Raw genomic sequence first — 19,828 nt, 5'->3', positions numbered from 1 at the left:
TAAAATTATTTTTATAGATTAATTTTATAAAATTATTTTTATAGATTGATTTTATAAAATTATTTTTATAGATTGATTTTATAATATTATTTTTATAGATTGATTTTATAAAATTATTTTTATAGATTGATTTTATAAAATTATTTTTATAGATTGATTTTATAAAATTACTTTTATACATTCATTTTATAAAATTATTTTTATAGATTGATTTTATAAAATTATTTTTATAGATTGATTTTATAAAATTATTTTTATAGATTGATTTTATAAAATTATTTTTATAGATTGATTTTATAAAATTATTTTTATAGATTGATTTTACAAAATTATTTTTATAGATTGATTTCATAAAATTATTTTTATAGATTGATTTTATAAAATTATTTTTATAGATTGATTTCATAAAATTATTTTTATAGATTGATTTTATAAAATTATTTTCATAGATTGATTTTATAAAATTATTTTTATAGATTGATTTTATAAAATTATTTTTATAGATTGATTTTATAAAATTATTTTATAGATTGATTTTATAAAATTATTTTTATAGATTGATTTCATAAAATTATTTTTATAGATTGATTTCATGAAATTATTTTTATAGATTGATTTTATAAAATTATTTTTATAGATTGATTTCATAAAATTATTTTTATAGATTGATTTTATAAAATTATTTTTATAGATTGATTTTATAAAATTATTTTTATAAATTGATTTCATAAAATTATTTTTATAGATTGATTTTATAAAATTATTTTTATAAATTGATTTTATAAAATTATTTTTATAGATTGATTTCATAAAATTATTTTTATAGATTGATTTCATAAAATTATTTTTATAGATTGATTTCATAAAATTATTTTTATAGATTGATTTTATAAAATTATTTTTATAGATTGATTTTATAAAATTATTTTTATAGATTGATTTTATAAAATTATTTTTATAGATTGATTTTATAAAATTATTTTTATAGATTGATTTCATAAAATTATTTTTATAGATTGATTTCATAAAATTATTTTTATAGATTGATTTTATAAAATTATTTTCATAGATTGATTTTATAAAATTATTTTTATAGATTGATTTTATAAAATTATTTTTATAGATTGATTTTATAAAATTATTTTATAGATTGATTTTATAAAATTATTTTTATAGATTGATTTCATAAAATTATTTTTATAGATTGATTTCATGAAATTATTTTTATAGATTGATTTTATAAAATTATTTTTATAGATTGATTTCATAAAATTATTTTTATAGATTGATTTTATAAAATTATTTTTATAGATTGATTTTATAAAATTATTTTTATAAATTGATTTCATAAAATTATTTTTATAGATTGATTTTATAAAATTATTTTTATAAATTGATTTTATAAAATTATTTTTATAGATTGATTTCATAAAATTATTTTTATAGATTGATTTCATAAAATTATTTTTATAGATTGATTTCATAAAATTATTTTTATAGATTGATTTTATAAAATTATTTTTATAGATTGATTTTATAAAATTATTTTTATAGATTGATTTTATAAAATTATTTTTATAGATTGATTTTATAAAATTATTTTTATAGATTGATTTCATAAAATTATTTTTATAGATTGATTTCATAAAATTATTTTTATAGATTGATTTCATAAAATTATTTTTATAGATTGATTTTATAAAATTATTTTCATAGATTGATTTTATAAAATTATTTTTATAGATTGATTTCATAAAATTATTTTTATAGATTGATTTTATAAAATTATTTTTATAGATTGATTTTATAAAATTATTTTTATAGATTGATTTCATAAAATTATTTTTATAGATTGATTTTATAATATTATTTTTATAGATTGATTTCATAAAATTATTTTTATAGATTGATTTCATAAAATTATTTTTATAGATTGATTTCATAAAATTATTTTTATAGATTAATTTTATAAAATTATTTTTATAGATTGATTTTATAAAATTATCTTTATAGATTGATTTTATAAAATTATTTTTATAGATTGATTTTATAAAATTATTTTTATAGATTTATTTCATAAAATTATTTTTTTAGATTGATTTCATAAAATTATTTTTATAGATTGATTTCATAAAATTATTTTTATAGATTGATTTCATAAAATTATTTTTATAGATTGATTTCATAAAATTATTTTTATAGATTGATTTCATAAAATTATTTTTATAGATTGATTTCATAAAATTATTTTTATAGATTGATTTCATAAAATTATTTTTATAGATTGATTTCATAAAATTATTTTTATAGATTGATTTCATAAAATTATTTTTATAGATTGATTTCATAAAATTATTTTTATAGATTGATTTCATAAAATTATTTTTATAGATTGATTTCATAAAATTATTTTTATAGATTGATTTCATAAAATTATTTTTATAGATTGATTTCATAAAATTATTTTTATAGATTGATTTCATAAAATTATTTTTATAGATTGATTTTATAAAATTATTTTTATAGATTGATTTCATAAAATTATTTTTATAGATTGATTTCATAAAATTATTTTTATAGATTGATTTCATAAAATTATTTTTATAGATTGATTTCATAAAATTATTTTTATAGATTGATTTCATAAAATTATTTTCATAGATTGATTTTATAAAATTGTTTTTTTATAATGGCTTGAATTAAAGTTTAAAAAGACAAAAGTCAAGTATCATGCTTCAGTTATGCCCTAAACAGAAACATTCATTTCAAATGCGCCCCTGTCTTATCAAAGAACCTGCTGTTGATTTTATACACTGAGTCCTTCTGCTTTTGCGGTGGTAAAGCTTCTTGAATATGTTTGTGATGTCAGGCTTTATAAAGTCTTTCATCGGATTTTTTGATTAACAATTTTCAATACTTATCAGAGGTATTCTGATACAAAACCTATGTTAGAACATTTCTAGATACATAAAGTATATTTGTGTGAAAGTTCATAAAAATCGGCCCAGCCATTTCGGAGTCCATAAGGAACACACACACACACACACAGACACACATATACACAAGACAGACAATGCGGCTTTTATATATAAGTAAAAATAGAAATTTTCTTTGTTTTGGCACCAGATTTTTTAAATATGAACGTTTTCCATCAAAGCATATGAATATTTAACGTATTTATTAACATCTGATTTTTACTTGTTGAACCAAGATGATCAATAAAAGGTATACATGGATTAGTGATGGGACGATTCTAATATTTCTCCTGATTCCAATACAATTACCGATTTCGATTCCAAAATCGCTTCATTGTTTAAAATGGTAGAATTTCATTTATTTTTAAGCGGAGAGTCTTTATCTATGTTTAGATGTAGATATAATTTTCTTTTTTTATTTTGCAAAATTCTTTATGCATTATATCCAAGATTTTGATAAACGTATTGTCACATTTTCAACTATATTTTCACTTGTGCTATTTTTACATGTAACATTTATACTGGGTTATTCTTTTCTGTGTCATTTTCACTTCTATAAATCTTAGTTTTACTTGTAGTTTAAAATCAATAAGTATTTTCCTTTTATTATTAATACCAGGAATAGAAAAATTAACCTTTAAACAAATAAAAATGAAAGAATCGTTTGTGGAATTGGAAATTAGGCTTAAAAATTTTCCGATTCCAATACCTCACAAGAAAGTTACGATTTTTTTGCCGATCTCGATTAATTGTTCCAACATTGGTATAGATTTAGTTTTTGCAATTCACTTGTGCCCAAGTGGTGAAAATGAGACAACACACTCTCAGAGAACTCGACAATTTGCGGCCATAATCACTGCGGCATATATACTCCTATGTATACACAATTAACAAAAAAAAAACACTTTTCTTTTTGCTTAACTATGTAATTACATAATTACTAACTTATTAGTTTTAATTGATGACGATAATCAGATCTATTGACTTTATGAACATAGCCTCATGTTCTCAGCTTTCAGGCATCCTTTTACTAAATTTATTTAGAATGTCAGTTAACTTCGCATTTATTTCTCTTCCACGATGAGAAATGTGACACAAGGGTCGGAAAGGGGGATTGAAAAGTCAACACTCCAGAGAAGGAGCAGTCTGACCGACAAAAGGTGCCTGGGCAGCTCTGAGAGCATTCCCTGCTAGAGATGCCTCAGGCGATTAACAATAAACTAATCCCTTCTCAAAGAGAGAAGGCAAAGCTTGGGAGAGTGGACCTCCTAGAACTGTGCAGGATCAGTATTACACTACAATCAACAGAGAAAAGGTCATTACAAGAATGGTCAAGACTCTGTTGATTTTGGTGCCAAAGTAAAACCCCCAACCCAAGTTAATTGTATCTGTGCACATTTGTTCATGAAAATCTGACTTTTTAGTTATGGAAGACCATAATAGCTTATAACCTTGGCTGGTTTTCCACCATTCATTCAGAATATCTAGTTCGCTGGCTGTGTTTACATCAGCGAAGGATACGTCTTTGGGTCGGAATGTGAGATTGAAAAGTCAGCACTCCAGAGGAGGAGCACTCTGACCCACAAAAGATGCCTGGGCAGCCCTGAGAGCATTTCCTGCTAGAGGTGCCTCAGGCGATTAACAATAAGCTAACCCTTTCTCAAAGAGAGAAGGTTATGCCTGGGAGAGTCAACCTCCTAGAATTCTACAGGACTAGCATTATACTGTAATTAACAGGGAAAAGGTCATCACAAGAATGGTCTGTTGATTTTGGTGCCAAGGTAAAACCCCGAACCTAAGTTAATTTTATCTGCACACATTTGTTTATGAAAATCTGACTTTTAACCTGGGCTGGTTTTCAACCATTCATTCAGAATATCTGGTTTGCTGGCTGTGTCTATATCAGCGAAGGATACGTCTTTGGCATCATTTTAGTAAAGAGACGTGGGGGTATTTAGTTCTCTCCGCTGCAAGAACTGTGACACCAAGGTTGGAAAGTGAGTTTGAGAACTCAGCGCTCCTGAAGATGGGGCACTCTGACCTGCATAAAATGCTTTGCTAGCCCTCTCGACATTTTCTGGTAAGAGTGCCTCAGGTAATTAGCAACAAACCAACCCCTTCTCAAAGAGAGATGGCAAAGCTTGAGAGGGTGGACCGCCTAGAACAGAACAGAACCAGTGTTACATCGACATCAACAGAGACCAGGTCATTTACAAGAATGGTTTAATCTTTGTGGACTTTTTTTTTTGGGGGGGGGTCGAAGACAGGACTGTCTCATTGATGAGCAGAACATTTTTCTTGTGATTGGTCAATATATTATTTCCATAATTAATATAACTTAATTAATCAATTAATATTTCTATTTGATACCAATCATATTAAATGAAATGAATAGCTCTCTCTTTTAAGAAGCTTTTTTGTTTTGATAAATTCTTAGGACTGACTTTCATTCCAAATTATTTTTATGGAAATCAATCCCGACAAGGCATGAAGCCATTTGATGTAAGAAGCTTGAAAAAAGAAGAATATTACGTCAAAGTCAAAAATTAACCAACAATAAGCATTAGATGGACAGATTCAGAAAACAGAACTTCTTCCCCCTTTGTCAGAAACATCGCTCATGAAATGTGAGGATTAAAGGACAAAATAAGGGAAGTGAGAGAGTGACAAGGCTGCTGAAAGTAAAACCAAGCTCCAATGAAATGAAGAAAACTAATATGCAATTTGTTCTTGGAAAAATGGTTGGATCACTCTAGTGCTCCAGAAAGAAGCTGACTCCTGATGCACCTCTCTACCTTTATAAGAGTTGGGTTAGCACAAAGTATGCTCTACAAGCCTCATAGTTGTGTAACATTTGAAAATGTTCTCTCAACCATCGAATCCTTTCTCTCTGATAGGTCTATAAAACTAGTTATTGATGGGCAAAATTTCTTGACACACAGCAGCAATTTCGGTATGCCTCAAGGATCCATTCTGTGCTCAACCTTCTTTCTGTTCTTCATAAATGGTTTTCCAAATCATATTTTAATATCATTTGTTGCCATCTATGCAAGCGACACATTTGATTGATGACAGCATTTAAAAGAACACCGATGATAAAGATCTTTCTGATTCACTTTACCTTGAGACCACCTGGAGCAATATGGGAAGAAGTGGATTGTGGTTAATTTTTGACATCTCTAAAACCAAACTTTTCTCTTTTACTCACCAACGCTTTGATACTCACGCTTATGTTGAAATGAATGGCTCTCTCCTCAGCATAGTCATCTTGTATTATAAACTTCTTGGACTGACTTTCACTACAGGCCTAAAATGGAAGTCTTACGTAAAATCTGTTGCTATGATTGCAGGGAAAATAGTTGGATAATTTTATCACTCTAGAAAGTGCCTAACTACTGATGCAATCCTCTTAGAAAGGTCCTAAAATGCTGTATTGCTGTCACATCTAGGAAGATGTTGCTCTTTCTTGCCTTGACATTAAATTCAAAGTCGACTTCACAATCTAGCGGGAAATAGTCTCTTATGTTCTATTGCTCACATAAATTAAGTTCTCAGTCTTTATCTATCCTATTATTTATTGCCATAGAAGATGTTCGACTGGGCTCCAATCTCTGGTTCCTCTTTGTAAGACATCCGCAGCAAGAACTCGTCTAGTAACCACAAGTAAATAGAACTTTTCTTACTTTCTAATTGTGTATAATATAAAATGGAAATTCGATTAAATTCTCCATGGAGTTGTATCAAGTATAAGTAAAATCCGGCTTGATAACATGGTATAGTGAGTTCTAAAGTTAGTTAGAAAAACAAATATCCTTCTATATTTGATTCTTGTCATGAATAAATGATTAAAAAAAAAAGATTTATACGTGGACTTATCTCTGCAGGGATTAAATCCATTCAGTTTAATTTGTTAGAAGTTTTTCTTTTTTTTTGTCTTTTCTCCTTTTAACCTTTTTCTTTTTTTTTCTTTTTCCTTCCTTTTTTTTTTCCTTTCTGCTTTTCTTTCTGTTTTTCTTTTATTTTTTATTTTCTTATTTTTCTTTAATTATTTTATTTCTTTTAAAGCCGCCGAACATAAGACAGAGTTTTCTTTTTCATGCCTGAAGGTAATAAATATATGAGGTGACTCTTATCTAGAGATCCTGATTGAATTGGATTACCTGCAACCGGGTAACATTCCGCCCAGCTCAATAGCATTTGTATGTCTTTGTTACATGACAAAATTTGAGGATAATCCACCGTAACCATGTATATAGTCCATACTAAAATTGGCGGTAATGGTGCATAAAACCAGACCCTAAGTTTCAAACATGGCGGCTGGTCTGTCAATTGAGTTATGGAAGCACAAAATGGATGCAATACTTCTGCTATTCTTCAAAACTGATTACTTTTGGCCAAAATGTTAAGATATTTTTTGCTAATATATTTTTTATAACATGCTTAGTTTTTTTTTATATAGTTACATTTTCTTTTTTTTAATGTTATATATTTAAATATACTTTATTTACATATACTTTATGTAAACCTATTTGGTATATATATATATATATATATATATATATATATATATATATATATATGTATGTGTGTGTATATCATTGTCATATCCCGGGTGTTTTGATGTGTGTGTGTTGAGCAAAAGAAAGTGGTAGTAGGCAGGCAGACTCGAACCCATACCGCAAATGAGGAAAAGAACTTTTTAAAAAAAAACTGACGTCTTTGCCATTGCGTTTTTTAAATTGTTTAGTTTTGGTTTCTAAGATTTTCATAGATTCAATTTATGCATGTTTTAAAATTTGCGTTGCCTGAGACAAAAGTATAACATATTTATATTAAAACGTCTATTTAACTACCCATCTCTCATATCTTTTACTCTCCTCTCCTTTCTCATTGTGCTACCTAGCTTCCCCTCTTTCTTCCCCACTCAGCCCATTCCTCTTTAGCTGAACACACACAGATAAGTTTTCTTTATTTAATAGATTTCGCGATGAATGTCGGCATTTACTTTCCAAATTAGGATATGACACTGAAAATCCTGACCCAGTTAACGCCCAAAGAATGAATAAATTTTTCTAGATTTTAGATATTATTCATCCGAGACAATGCTGATCAAAACAATATCAATTTTGTGGATACTTGTTTTGTAGTTTTTTTTTTACTTTTAGTTGGCCATATATACACACATACAACTTTTCTTTACATTATGGATCCCTATATCTCCATTGTTTCTGCTAGTTTAGTATTAGATTTGGCTAATATTCAGGAGAGATCAAGGAATATTGTATAAGATGCCCTCTATAAAAGTCTGAACATATTCCTATTAAAATTCCATCTATCTACTACTTTCTCTTGCCTCACTATCCATTGTCTCCTTCTCCATCTTTCTCTAACGCCCAGCACATTCCAATCTGGACATAGACAAACACACAGATCGTGTTCTATAACAAATAGGCAGGCAGATATATAAAAGACAAGGCCATCAAGCCAGATATTGTAATATGGAACAAGCCTGAAAGAACTGCCCTCATTATCGATGTCACAGTCCCAAATGATTTGGGCCTGAATAGAACTGTATCGGAAAAGATAAAATATCAGGACCTAAAAAAATGATCCAAAAACGACATGGTCTCTGAAAGAAATAAACATTATACCGGTTGTAATAGGAGCAACTGGCTTAATAAAAAAAAAAATGTTAAAAAAAGAATCTTAAGAAATACTTTGAAGCCATCCCCGGAAGGCTAAGCTGTAACGAAATACAGATAGCAGCCATAATAGGAACAGCATCTTTTTCTTAAAAGAGGCCTCGGATACAAATTTAAATCATAAAGGAATCAAGTGTTAGCTCCAGGAGGGATTAGCCTTTTGATCTCTTAAAAGTTATTGAAGTAAAATAATAATTTAAAAAAAAAAGAAAAAAAAGAAAAAGATAACTGTCCTTTACATGATAGATTACTCAACGAATCGGTCAGCATTTTTTCTCCAAGTAATATATAAAAAAAAGGGACATCCCTGACGAAACCTGGCCTAGTAATGAATGTATATATTTTTAAAATTATTTTAGATATTATTTATCGCGGCCAATGTTAATTTTGTGGCCGTTTTTGTAATCATTTTTACTTTTAGACGGACATGTCTAAGCAGATATACAACTGGTCTTTATATTATAGATTTTTATCCCATTGAAATTATGGGTTCATACAGTTCCCAGCCATATTAATACATTATTAGACACAAATGTAAAATCGACCAAAGTCAATTCCATAGTTGGTGACAGCATTCACTAGGCCAAGGTCAAGGAAGACAGCCACATTTTTTCTTTTCTTTTTGCTTTCTTTCATTTTTTTTTTCTTGTATTTTTTTCTTTTTACTCTTAATTCTTTTATTTCTTGTTTTTTTTTCTTTATTTCTTTTTCTTTATTTCTTTTTCTTTATTTCTTTTTCTTTATTTCTTTTTCTTTTCAATTTTTTTTTTTTTTTTTTTGTATTTAAAAGATTCAAAGTTTCTATGGAGCTTATTTTTTGGTTGTTGTTTTGTTTTATTATTTATCGTATATTTTGTACGTCTGTGTTTGACCAGAGGCAAATACAAAAGTCATTATTTTATGACTGAGTTTCACCTTTTGAACGACTCCATTTATTCTGCCGACATTTTATAATTAATTGCTTTGTAATTTCGGTGTTCATGTTCAGAACTGTTAGCATTTTTAACCCCCTCCCCCCCCGCGACAAAAGGAGGGTGGACCTGTAAATTCACCCTTGTCCATTAGCCCGTTCGTCTATCAGCACTTTTCTCAAAAACTACGCCTTGGAATTTTTGGAAATTTTGCACAAACACTAAACGATATGAGTAAAAAAAAAAAGTAACAGAACAGATTTTCCGGGAAAACTCCGGTTGCTTCCCTAGGGGTGCCTTTCAGGTTAAAATGGCTAAAATTGACATTTTTGTGCTTATCAAAAAAAAAAAAAAATTGTATTTTTATAAAACTTTCTGAAAAGTTGTAACTAACTAATTTCTATATAATTTTGTTTGTCTATACTTCGCGATAACTCTTGGGTGTGCCACAGGGGCTCTTTTAGGGCTAATAAAAACACCATTTTGGGGACTATTTTACCATATTTGTCCAAAATTTTTTGTGTATGTCTATTTAGCAGTTTTGCATGGTGCTGATCTCAAATTTAAATATGTTAAGGCCTTGGGGACTTTTCCGGCTAAATGGGGTGGGGGCAAATGATGGACTTAGTCATTTCTTTTTTACATGGTGCAGAACTCAAATTTACATATGTTAAGGCCTTAAACTGCACCGTTTGTTCATTTTCACAAGGATTTGACTTCCCCTGGGGACTTTTGAGGCTAAATGGGGGAGGGGGTCGAATGCTGAACTTAGTCATTTTTTTTTTAATGCTTCATTCACTGTGCACTCACGGGAGACCATGCATGCTTCACTTGTTATTTATTATTTAATTTACATTTTTTTCAAAATCTTTTACTTAAAGAACATTAATTTATATGTATTTATTCATCAGACTACTGTTCTCATCTCGAGTGTGATTTTCACGTTTCGGTCGATATAATCTCCGAGCTTCTTCAGATGTATCTTGTCAAACTCGGGATTGTTTCTGTCGAACTTGGGAATTTGGACGGAATTTTGAGTAGAACTCTTTATTTACTTCACGGGGGTAGCGTGCTCTTGTTCCGTCAGCCTTAACTGGATAGAGGTCCTATGGCTGACGAAACAAGAGCACGCTACCCCCGTGAAGTATTTACTTCACGGGGGTAGCGTGCTCTTGTTTCCGCTCGAAATTCCGTCCAAATTCCCGAGTTTGATAGAAACAATCCCGAGTTTGACAAGATACACCTGAAACCATGCCTTGGATTTTTTTGTTTTTTTAAATTTTGCACAAACATTAGTTATGGTGAAAGTAAATTTTTCATTCTGGGGGGAGGGGCCTACCAGCTCAGCTTGTTCCTTTAATAATTACAAAAAACCTTCATAACCACTGATTGTCGTGGCTAATGATACACTACCTGAAAGTACTTCCCTCAAGCTCCTAGGGTTAACATTCACGGACAACATGAATTGGAACAAATGCATTCAGGCAATTTCCAAGGCTGCTGTGAGGAAGGTGGGCTCTCTCTACCGTGCTAAAAGGCTAATCACACCTGAGAGTATCCTGTATTTCTATGAGGCCACGGTTTACCCATGCATGGAGTATTATGGCCCCGTCTGGGTTGGTTCATCTGTCAATAGTCTCTCGCTCCCAAACAAGGTTAAAAAAAGAGACGCCAACCGAATAGGTCCTAAACTATCAACTAAACTCCAACCTCTGTCAAAACATGGCATCCTAGTGCCTGTTTTACAAGTATTTCAATGGCAAGTGCTCTGACGAACTCAAAGCACTAGTACCTCTCAACGACAATACTCTTGACAAACCCAACATAAAGCAAAATCCCACCCCTACACTGTAGAGATCTTATGATGTCATAAAGCTTTCTATTTGAATATCTTTTTCTCTCGGACTGCTTCACTTTGGAATTCTCTCCCAGGCCCCTGCTTCTCCGACTGTACTGACATGCAGAAATTAAAGTGTAACGTGAACAGACATCTTGTTGCCCAACTCCCTAAATAGTATTCATGCAAATCTGGTCCCATATAATAGCTTCTCATGACTAAGTGGCTCTGTGCTTTGTTTGTGGTGAAATGAAAATAATATATATATATATATATATATATATATATATATATATATATATGCACACACACACGTAAGATTTGAACTTGATTATTGACACCGTAAAACCTACTGCCTTAGTAATGAGTTCTCTATCTATTCTTTTTTTGTTAATCAATCACAATTCTGTTTGCGTACAGACAAACTTCAAAAAAGCATCATACTTTTTAATAATAGATAGACACTTTGTATATTTGATCTGTTAAGTATTCTTTACAAATTCTAACAAAGTTACAATCTGACATCAATCAATTCATAAATACAAAATTTCCAAAACTGACGTAGACTTAAATTTTCTTTATTTTCCTTCAAGATAACGTGTTGAGTTGCCTTTACTCTTTGATATAGTTAACTCCAACCACTTTTTCTGGAAACCTGTTATTTAAAAGCAAGCGGCCTTCAGGTTAAGCAATAATTTATTTCACAACAGCTTAGTGTTGATTTTAAGGGACGTGCATCTACTTGTATATTATGCATACAAATGCTGGCAAGCATTCATCTTTTCTTTTTTTTTTAATTATTATTATTATTATTATTCATTTTACAGAATTTTAGATTTTGAAATGCGTCTTCTTTGCATCGCCAAGGGGGTTTTGTTTTTGCATGTGTCAGTTGGTCTGTCACATTTAAGGTTAGTCTGTCACACTTAAGCTTTTTTTTTTATTTTAATGAATCTGAATAGTTTAAAAACTAGACACTTATGCGTTATGAAAATTTGGTGTTTCGATTGTAATAATAATTTGAAACGCATGCATAAAATTGCTGTTGGATTAACTCTAGAGTAAGTTATTTAAAAATGTGTTTTTTTTTTTATTATTTGGACTTGAAATAGCATTTTCTTTGGTCTGTCATTTTTTTTTTTTTTTACTAAGAAGTCACCACTTATCAAGGCCCAGAGGCCACTCGAGGATAAGGATAAAAGAGTGTACAGTAGTTAATGGGACAACACCACAGTAATCATTAGCAGTGAAAATCTGGCGAATTGGATCGCATAACGGGAACGGCTCATCAAGAATTGTTGGAATTGAAGACGACCATATTGCAGTCAGCTGGAAAGCAGAAAAACAGAAGATAGCTCCAAGAAAGAAGCTTTGCTCATGGAATCTACGTTTAGGCTTAAGCACAGATAAAAAGTTAGTTTTTAAATAACATTTTTGTCAGTCTGATATATTTAGGTTTTAAATAGCACTTTGGTTGGTATGTTATGCTTAGTTTTGAAATAACATTTTTGTTCAACTGTCATTTTTAGAGTTACAAATAGGATCTTTTGTGACAATAATTTGGAACATGTGGCTAAAATTGAGGTTGGGTTGAATGGAGTCTTTTTAAGTTATTTAAAAATGTGATTTTCTTTGGTTGGTCATGCTTACGTTTGAAATAGGATTTCTGTTGCACAGTGTTCCAACAATGGAAAGAAATTCCATATTCCAACTAAAAATTATTACCTGAAAGTAGTTTAGTGCCAGTTGGAATTGTATACATATAGATAGGGATGTTGGGATGAATGGGTGATGTTGAAATAGAAGTCGAAAATCCTTTGGAAGCTGGATTGATGAACGAGAAGAGGATTAAACTGTGACAATATTTATTTGGTGTATGAAGTGTTGTCACATACAGGGTGACCAAAAATAACGGGCCCCAACTCTAATTAGGCCTCATTTCTTAGTGTTTTGTCCGAATGAAATGAAACTTTGGTCATAACTAGTTTATTATATTCAAAACATCACATCAAAACATTAGGGTCTTTGGCCTTTTTTCTCCGTTCTACAGCATATGTTTTAGATATATTTTTTATGTTTTGGGGGGTTTTTTTTGGGCGTCACCCTGTATAATTTGGTTCTTTGTTGAAAAATCAGATTTTTCTAGAAAAATGCAGTTGAAAACGTTACATTGTCTGAAATGTTTGTAGTGAAAAAGCATCAAAAGATTGTTGTGTATAACGCTAAGCAAGCGTTCAACAACCACCTGTTCTAGTTGGTGTTGGTTTATAAATATGAGTTATCTGCTCATATGTAAATTATACTTAATTTGCATATCACTACATCTCCCTATAACGGAGGGGCTTTATGCCGTGAGTACTTCTTGTACTTCTTCTCGTGCCCTCCTGAACATCTTCCTTTATCTCTGGCCCTGCCTGTGTGGCATTAGAATACGCCGACTGCCCCCCTGCAGAGGGTAAAAGTCCCTCAATGGGGGTTCTGGATATGACCTTAAACTATATCCAGTGGTTAGGCCCCAGCTTGTGGGCTTTGGGGAGTGTGGAGCCACCCTTTAATTACCATTGCTCCCAGGTCCACTCTGACCCGGAGTGGTAGTACCTGTTAGAGTCCCAACTATGGGTTAAATAGAAACCGACGTGAAAACAACAAATATATTCTATTAAAAAAATTTTTCTTCAAAATCTTTGGATTCGGCATTAAATAACCCGAAAAGGGTTGATATGCCGTAAAACAAAAACAACCAACCAACCAACCTTTATCTCTCTCCTTTTCCTTGGCGATCTGGATCTATCACGTCTTTCCCTATAATCGCAGTGTTCCTCCTGCATATTCTGATCTTCCTCTTCTGCCTTGTCCAATTCTACTTCTACCTCGTCCCTCTCTACTTCTTCCTCCGTAGTCTCATTCTGCAGTAACTCTTCTTTTACGCCAATAATGGTATTTCCTCATCCGATTGTTCTCTTTGGGATCTTATTTGGTCAGCATGAGCTAGAACACTGTCCCCATTTTCTTTATTTAATATTACAGTATTATGTCTTTTCTGCATAATAAATTCTGCTGTCTCGGCTTCCGTATTCCTATTTCTTTTGTACCACATCTTTTGATTTGTGGCATATGAAATAGTCAAAGAGGACCTTAGTTGTCTGCCCATTAAGGCAGATGGACTTTCTGGCCTGCCTGCATGTGGAATTGTTCTATAACTTAGTGATAATCTTGGTAGGAAAGCATCGATTTTCTCCTTCTGTTGCACGCATGCTTTTATGCCCTTCTTTACCGTCTGGACCATCCTTTCCGCTATCCCGTTACTTTGAAGGTGGTAGGGAGGGGTCTTGTGAGGTCTGTATCCTATTTTTCTTAACCATTCATGCAAATCAGCATCCACAAATTCTGCCGCGTTATCTTTCACCAATGTTCTCAGTATCCCATTTCTCGAAAATATTACTCTTAATATTTGTTTTACGGTGGTACTTTTTTTTGTCAAGTACTCTCACCATATGCATCTACTAATATTAATAATAGTCCTATCTCATTGACATAGGCATGATCCATGTATACTCGGTTCCACAGTTCTGCTTCTCAGGGTCACACGTGTATTCTCTTTTGCTTAAAATTCCTGAGTTCTGTGCATTTTGTACATCTTTTTACATGGTCCTCTACGTCTGTTGAGTACCCCGACCACCATGCTTCCAGTTTTAATCTTTGCGTAGCTGCTACTCCACAATGTTCCATTACATATTACCCCGTTTTCTTATTTCGTTGAATGGTCTTTTAATCATAGAACAATTTCCCCAGCGATTCTCTTCTATCCTCAACACTATTCTGTTTAACACTGGGCCATTTGTAGTTTCAGTAGCCATTTTATCTACAGATATTACATCGGTTTCTACAAGGTGCAGGAATGTGTCTTCAAATTCCTCGTCATTTTTGTGTCCTTATCCTCTCTATAAAACCTCAATCTAGATAAGGCATCAACGTGTGGTATCATATTCCCTTTAACATACTCAATGTCAAAGTCAAATGCCATCAATCTGATCACCCAACGTAATATTCTGGACGTTGTAACTTTTGGTAGTTCTTTTCTTGGGTTGAAAATAAATTCGAATGGTCTGTGATCACTTTTCAACAAGAATTTTTTCCCCATAAAGAACTGTCTTGCTCTGTCCGTTGTCCACACTATGGCTAGTGCCTCTCTTTCTATATTAGAATAATTGTGTTCAGTTGTTGTTAATCTCCTCGATAAGTACATTACTGGATAACTATCTTGTGACAAAATGCCAGATACGAAATACTCACTAGTGTCATTAGTTAGAGTTATGTCTTTCTTAGGGTCAAAAATTAGTACTATTAGCTTTTTTTGTTTTGCCTTTTCAAAGGCTTTCTGTTGGTTTTCTAACCAAATGAACTCTTCATTTCTTTTTCTTAACTTCGCAAATGGTTCTGCCAACTCATTATATTTTGGTACATATTTCTTATAAAAATTTACCAAACCCAAGAAAGACTCCAACTCTTTTTTATTTTTTGGTGTAGCCCTTTTAGAATTTTCTCTATTAGCGCTTCATCTGGAGAGATCCCTTCCTTTGATATTGATAACACAAAAATTATATTTCATTACTATTGGTTACACACTTTTTTGTATTTACTGCCATGCCAGCATCTCTTAGCCGGTTCAGTATATTTTCAGTTTTTTTCTTTAAATCATCTTCATTTAAATCTCCAACACATATATCGTCTTGATAACAAATGGTATTTTCAACATTTCCTATTACTTTTTCAATAGCTTTTTGAAAAATTGCACTTGCCGTTTTTATGCCATACGGCATCCTTTTCCACCTTAACAGGCCTATAGGTGTGTTTATTGTCGTCACTTCTTTAAAATTTTCATCTATGGGAATTTGGTGGTAAGCTGATTTTAGGTCAATTTTCAAAAATACTTTCATTCCGGCAAGTTTATGTAAAGCTACTTCCACATTCGGAATAGGGTACGAGTCAGCCGCAAACTTTATGGTTCAACCCTATTTTATAACCTCCACAAATTCTCAAATTACCGTCTTTTTTCTTTTAATACCACAATGGGTGATGCCTATTTACTTCCTCCTGAAGGGGCAGGTTCTAATAAATCTTCCTTTATTAACTTTCACAACTTAGCTATTACTAATGGTAATAAATTCACTGATATTTTTCTCGCTTCGTAGTAGGAGGGGGGAACATTTTCTTTTAATTTCAAGCTAGCTTCATAATTTTTTAATTTTCCTGTTTTTTTCCATTTCTATCTCAGTAATCAACTATGTTGAATTTATTTTTAATACATCATTCCCCAATAGTCCATGCATTTTTCAGCAATTTGTAACTATAATAGGTACTACTTCATACTTTTTCTTTTAGTTCTACCGAACCTTCAAAGTAACCCATAATTGCTATAATCGAGGCATCAAACTGACGTAATTGTATATTGCTTTTTTTTTTTTAAACGGTTTTCCCATTTTTCCCCACAAATTTCTGGGTATTATAGTTACTTCACTGCCGGTATCTATTTGCATTTCAACAACACAATCGTTTATTTTTATTTTTGTATCTCCATTCCTTGATCCAGTATTTTGTATATTCTCCTTCTTTACATTAAAAATTTGCCTATTTTCATCCTCTATTTTTTCTACATTTTTCGTTTTACATACTTCTTTGAAGTGATTCTTTTTTAAACACTTTGAACATGTTTTTCCAAACGCTAGACATTTTTCTTTTTTCCTTTTATGAATTTTTCCCCAGTAAGTACATTTTTTTTCTTTTCTTTTCTACCATATACGTGGCAGCCATTATTTCTTCGTAGGAGTTTTTTTTTTACTTTTGTTTGTAGGTATGTATTAATTCCTGCTGTTGTATAAATTCTAGACACATATTCAAGGGCATGTTTGTAAATTGTAACTGTTCCATTAGCTTATATCTATGTGCCGAATTATGCATACCTTCAATTAATCTTGGATTAAATCTTCTGTTGTCTGTTCTTCTGTTCCTAGTTTTTCAAATTCACAGTATTTACTCACACTTCTTAACCGGTGTAAATATTTTACTATCGGTTCATCTACTTCCTGCTTCATTGACATAAACTTGGTCCTTTCTGCAATCACCAGTCTTTTCTTTGGCCTCATGTTTCCCTTGATAACCTGACTTATTTCTTCAAAAATCATTTCTTCTAGTTCTCGAGGGTAAACCATTGTAGCAACCTTCATAATTGCTTCACAACCAGTGTTAGCCATGAACAAATCTGTGATTTCATTCTCCCCTCCTTGTTTTTTGTTGTCTTTCAACTTTTTGCTTCTTGCATTAGCAGCAAAACAACGAATCCAAGTATCTACGTATTCCGGGTCTTCAAAGACGGTGAGAGGTGCTTTGGAAGGCTGCACGAGGTGCTAGAGGTTGCTGGAAGGCTGCAGGAGGCGCTGGAAAAAGCTGCAGGAAGCGCTGTGGCTGCTGGAAGGATGCAGGAAGCGCTGGAAACGGCAGGAGTAAGCTGGAGTCTGCTGGTTGAAGAAGAACAGTCTTGAGGAGCCAGGCAGTAGTAGTTGCATGGTAGTAGTTTGTGATTTGCATAATTAATGTAGAAAAAGGTAGCCCTGAAAAGGGCTGTTTGTAGTTAGTCTTGAAAAGGGCTGTTTGTAGTTAGTCTTAAAAAGGGCTGTTTAAACAACTGATGATAATGAGACCCTTTGGCCACTGGGCTCATCAGCTTGAATGGGAACATCATCATCGCATTAAGGAGGCTTCCTGCAAGAGCTACTCCTTTTAAAAATCTCTCCTTTTGAAACACGTGAAAATTGTCATATGAAAATGTACAACAAAAATTAATTTATTTTTTTTTTTTGCAAAATTAAACTTTCGTAATAAACAAAAAATATTCATTAAACTATATAGATGGTTTTGAAACTTTAGGATCTTCTCGAAATTGTCTTCTCCTGCTTCAAGTGTAATTCTTTAAAACTGAAAAAAAAAAAAAACAACAATGTCCACAATAAATAAAATGAACAAGTACCGAGAATTTAAAATATATAAAGCTATAAAACTTAAGTATAAAAAGCAGACAGACATCATCTTGTATAGAGTTGCTTGGACATATTAAAAAATAAGGTTGGGGCAAATCTGCTGTACAAACAACCAAACTTTTTTTATTTTAAATAAAAAAAAAAAAATTTTTTTATAATAATCTTTACTGGTTGATTTGGCGTTTTCTTTCTTGTTTTTTTTTTTCTTTTTTTTCTTTTTTTTTTTCTTTTTTTTCTTTTTTTTTTTTTTTTTTTTTTTTTGCTATTAACTCGTTTTCCTACCTTCTTTCAGCCTTTACCTGTACTAAGGAGTACAGAACTAATGAACCTGACTACTTTATTCTATCCAAAAAAGGTATGCCATGTTACAATTTCCAATCTGTCTGCAACTTTCTGTAGTAGTAGTAGTGGTGGTGGTAGTAGTACACCCTGCATGTATGCATGATCATTCAAATAGAATCTAATCTCAATCTAACACTTCTCTTTGTGTACCTTCTATCTTAAACATTACTTCCCTATAAGTATAATATATATATATATATATATATATATATATATATATATATATATATATATATATATATATATATATATATAAAGAGAACGTCTACCTAAAACCACTAACCTAGTTCTAAAACAGATCCTTTGTTTGATAAAATGCATGCTCATTGGCTGAGAGGAAGGGGCGCGGTGGATACAAGAAAGCTGATTGGCCAACTAGAAATCCTCAACATATATAAAAGCAAGAGGCAACCACACAATTCGCGCATAAGCCTGACGAATCCTATAGTTGGATGAAACGCAGAATATTCAGTGTAGCTTAATCGCCATATATATTTTATAAATTACTATATATATATGTGTATGTGTGTGTTATTTGCTTTTGCGATACGTTTTGAATGAATTAAATTATTTACGAAAGTGCATTTTTACCTAAATGCGAGTTGGGAATAATTTTCCCTTTAACCAATTTGGTACTCCCACATGGGGAGCGGCATATATATTGTTTTTAAAATATAATTATTCACTGACACGTGTTTCTTCGTCTACGACTCATCAGAGTGGCTGAATCTAGCGGGATATATATATATAATATCACCTTTTTCTTCACCCTATTCCCTCTGCTTCACTTTTTGTTATCAAGTAAAATCTTTGACTTACTTGCAGTTTCATCAAATACTTTTGCAAGCAAAATCCGATCCCGGATTTTGCTAATTCTTACCCTCTAATGAGAAGGAAAGTATTTCTTTGAAACTCTGCAGATTAAGGACTATCCATTTATTTAGAGTTTCCTTTTCAAATTAAATATGTTTTTAACTCTTTTTCAAAATGTTCTTTAACATGTTTTATTAACTATTTGCTCTTATAT

General features: G+C 31.2%; 1 protein-coding gene across 2 annotated transcripts in view; it reads left to right on the top strand.

Moving 5' to 3' along the window:
* Window positions 1-19,828, top strand: part of LOC145284822 (uncharacterized) — a 229,152-nt gene that overhangs the window by 69,320 nt on the left and 140,004 nt on the right. The window contains exon 2 of one of the 2 annotated variants that reach the window (XM_080133789.1): window positions 18,752-18,814. The exons of the other annotated variant lie outside the window; for it this stretch is intronic. Coding sequence (XP_079989915.1) covers window positions 18,752-18,814 — 63 coding nt within the window. The remainder of the gene's footprint in view (window positions 1-18,751; window positions 18,815-19,828) is intronic. 2 annotated transcript variants of the gene reach the window in all.

The sequence above is a fragment of the Euprymna scolopes genome, chromosome 9 (assembly GCF_053919585.1).
Source record: "Euprymna scolopes isolate OS-2025 chromosome 9, ASM5391958v1, whole genome shotgun sequence".
NCBI classification, from domain to species: domain Eukaryota; kingdom Metazoa; phylum Mollusca; class Cephalopoda; order Sepiida; family Sepiolidae; genus Euprymna; species Euprymna scolopes.
This window is presented reverse-complemented; position numbering and strand designations above follow the sequence as displayed.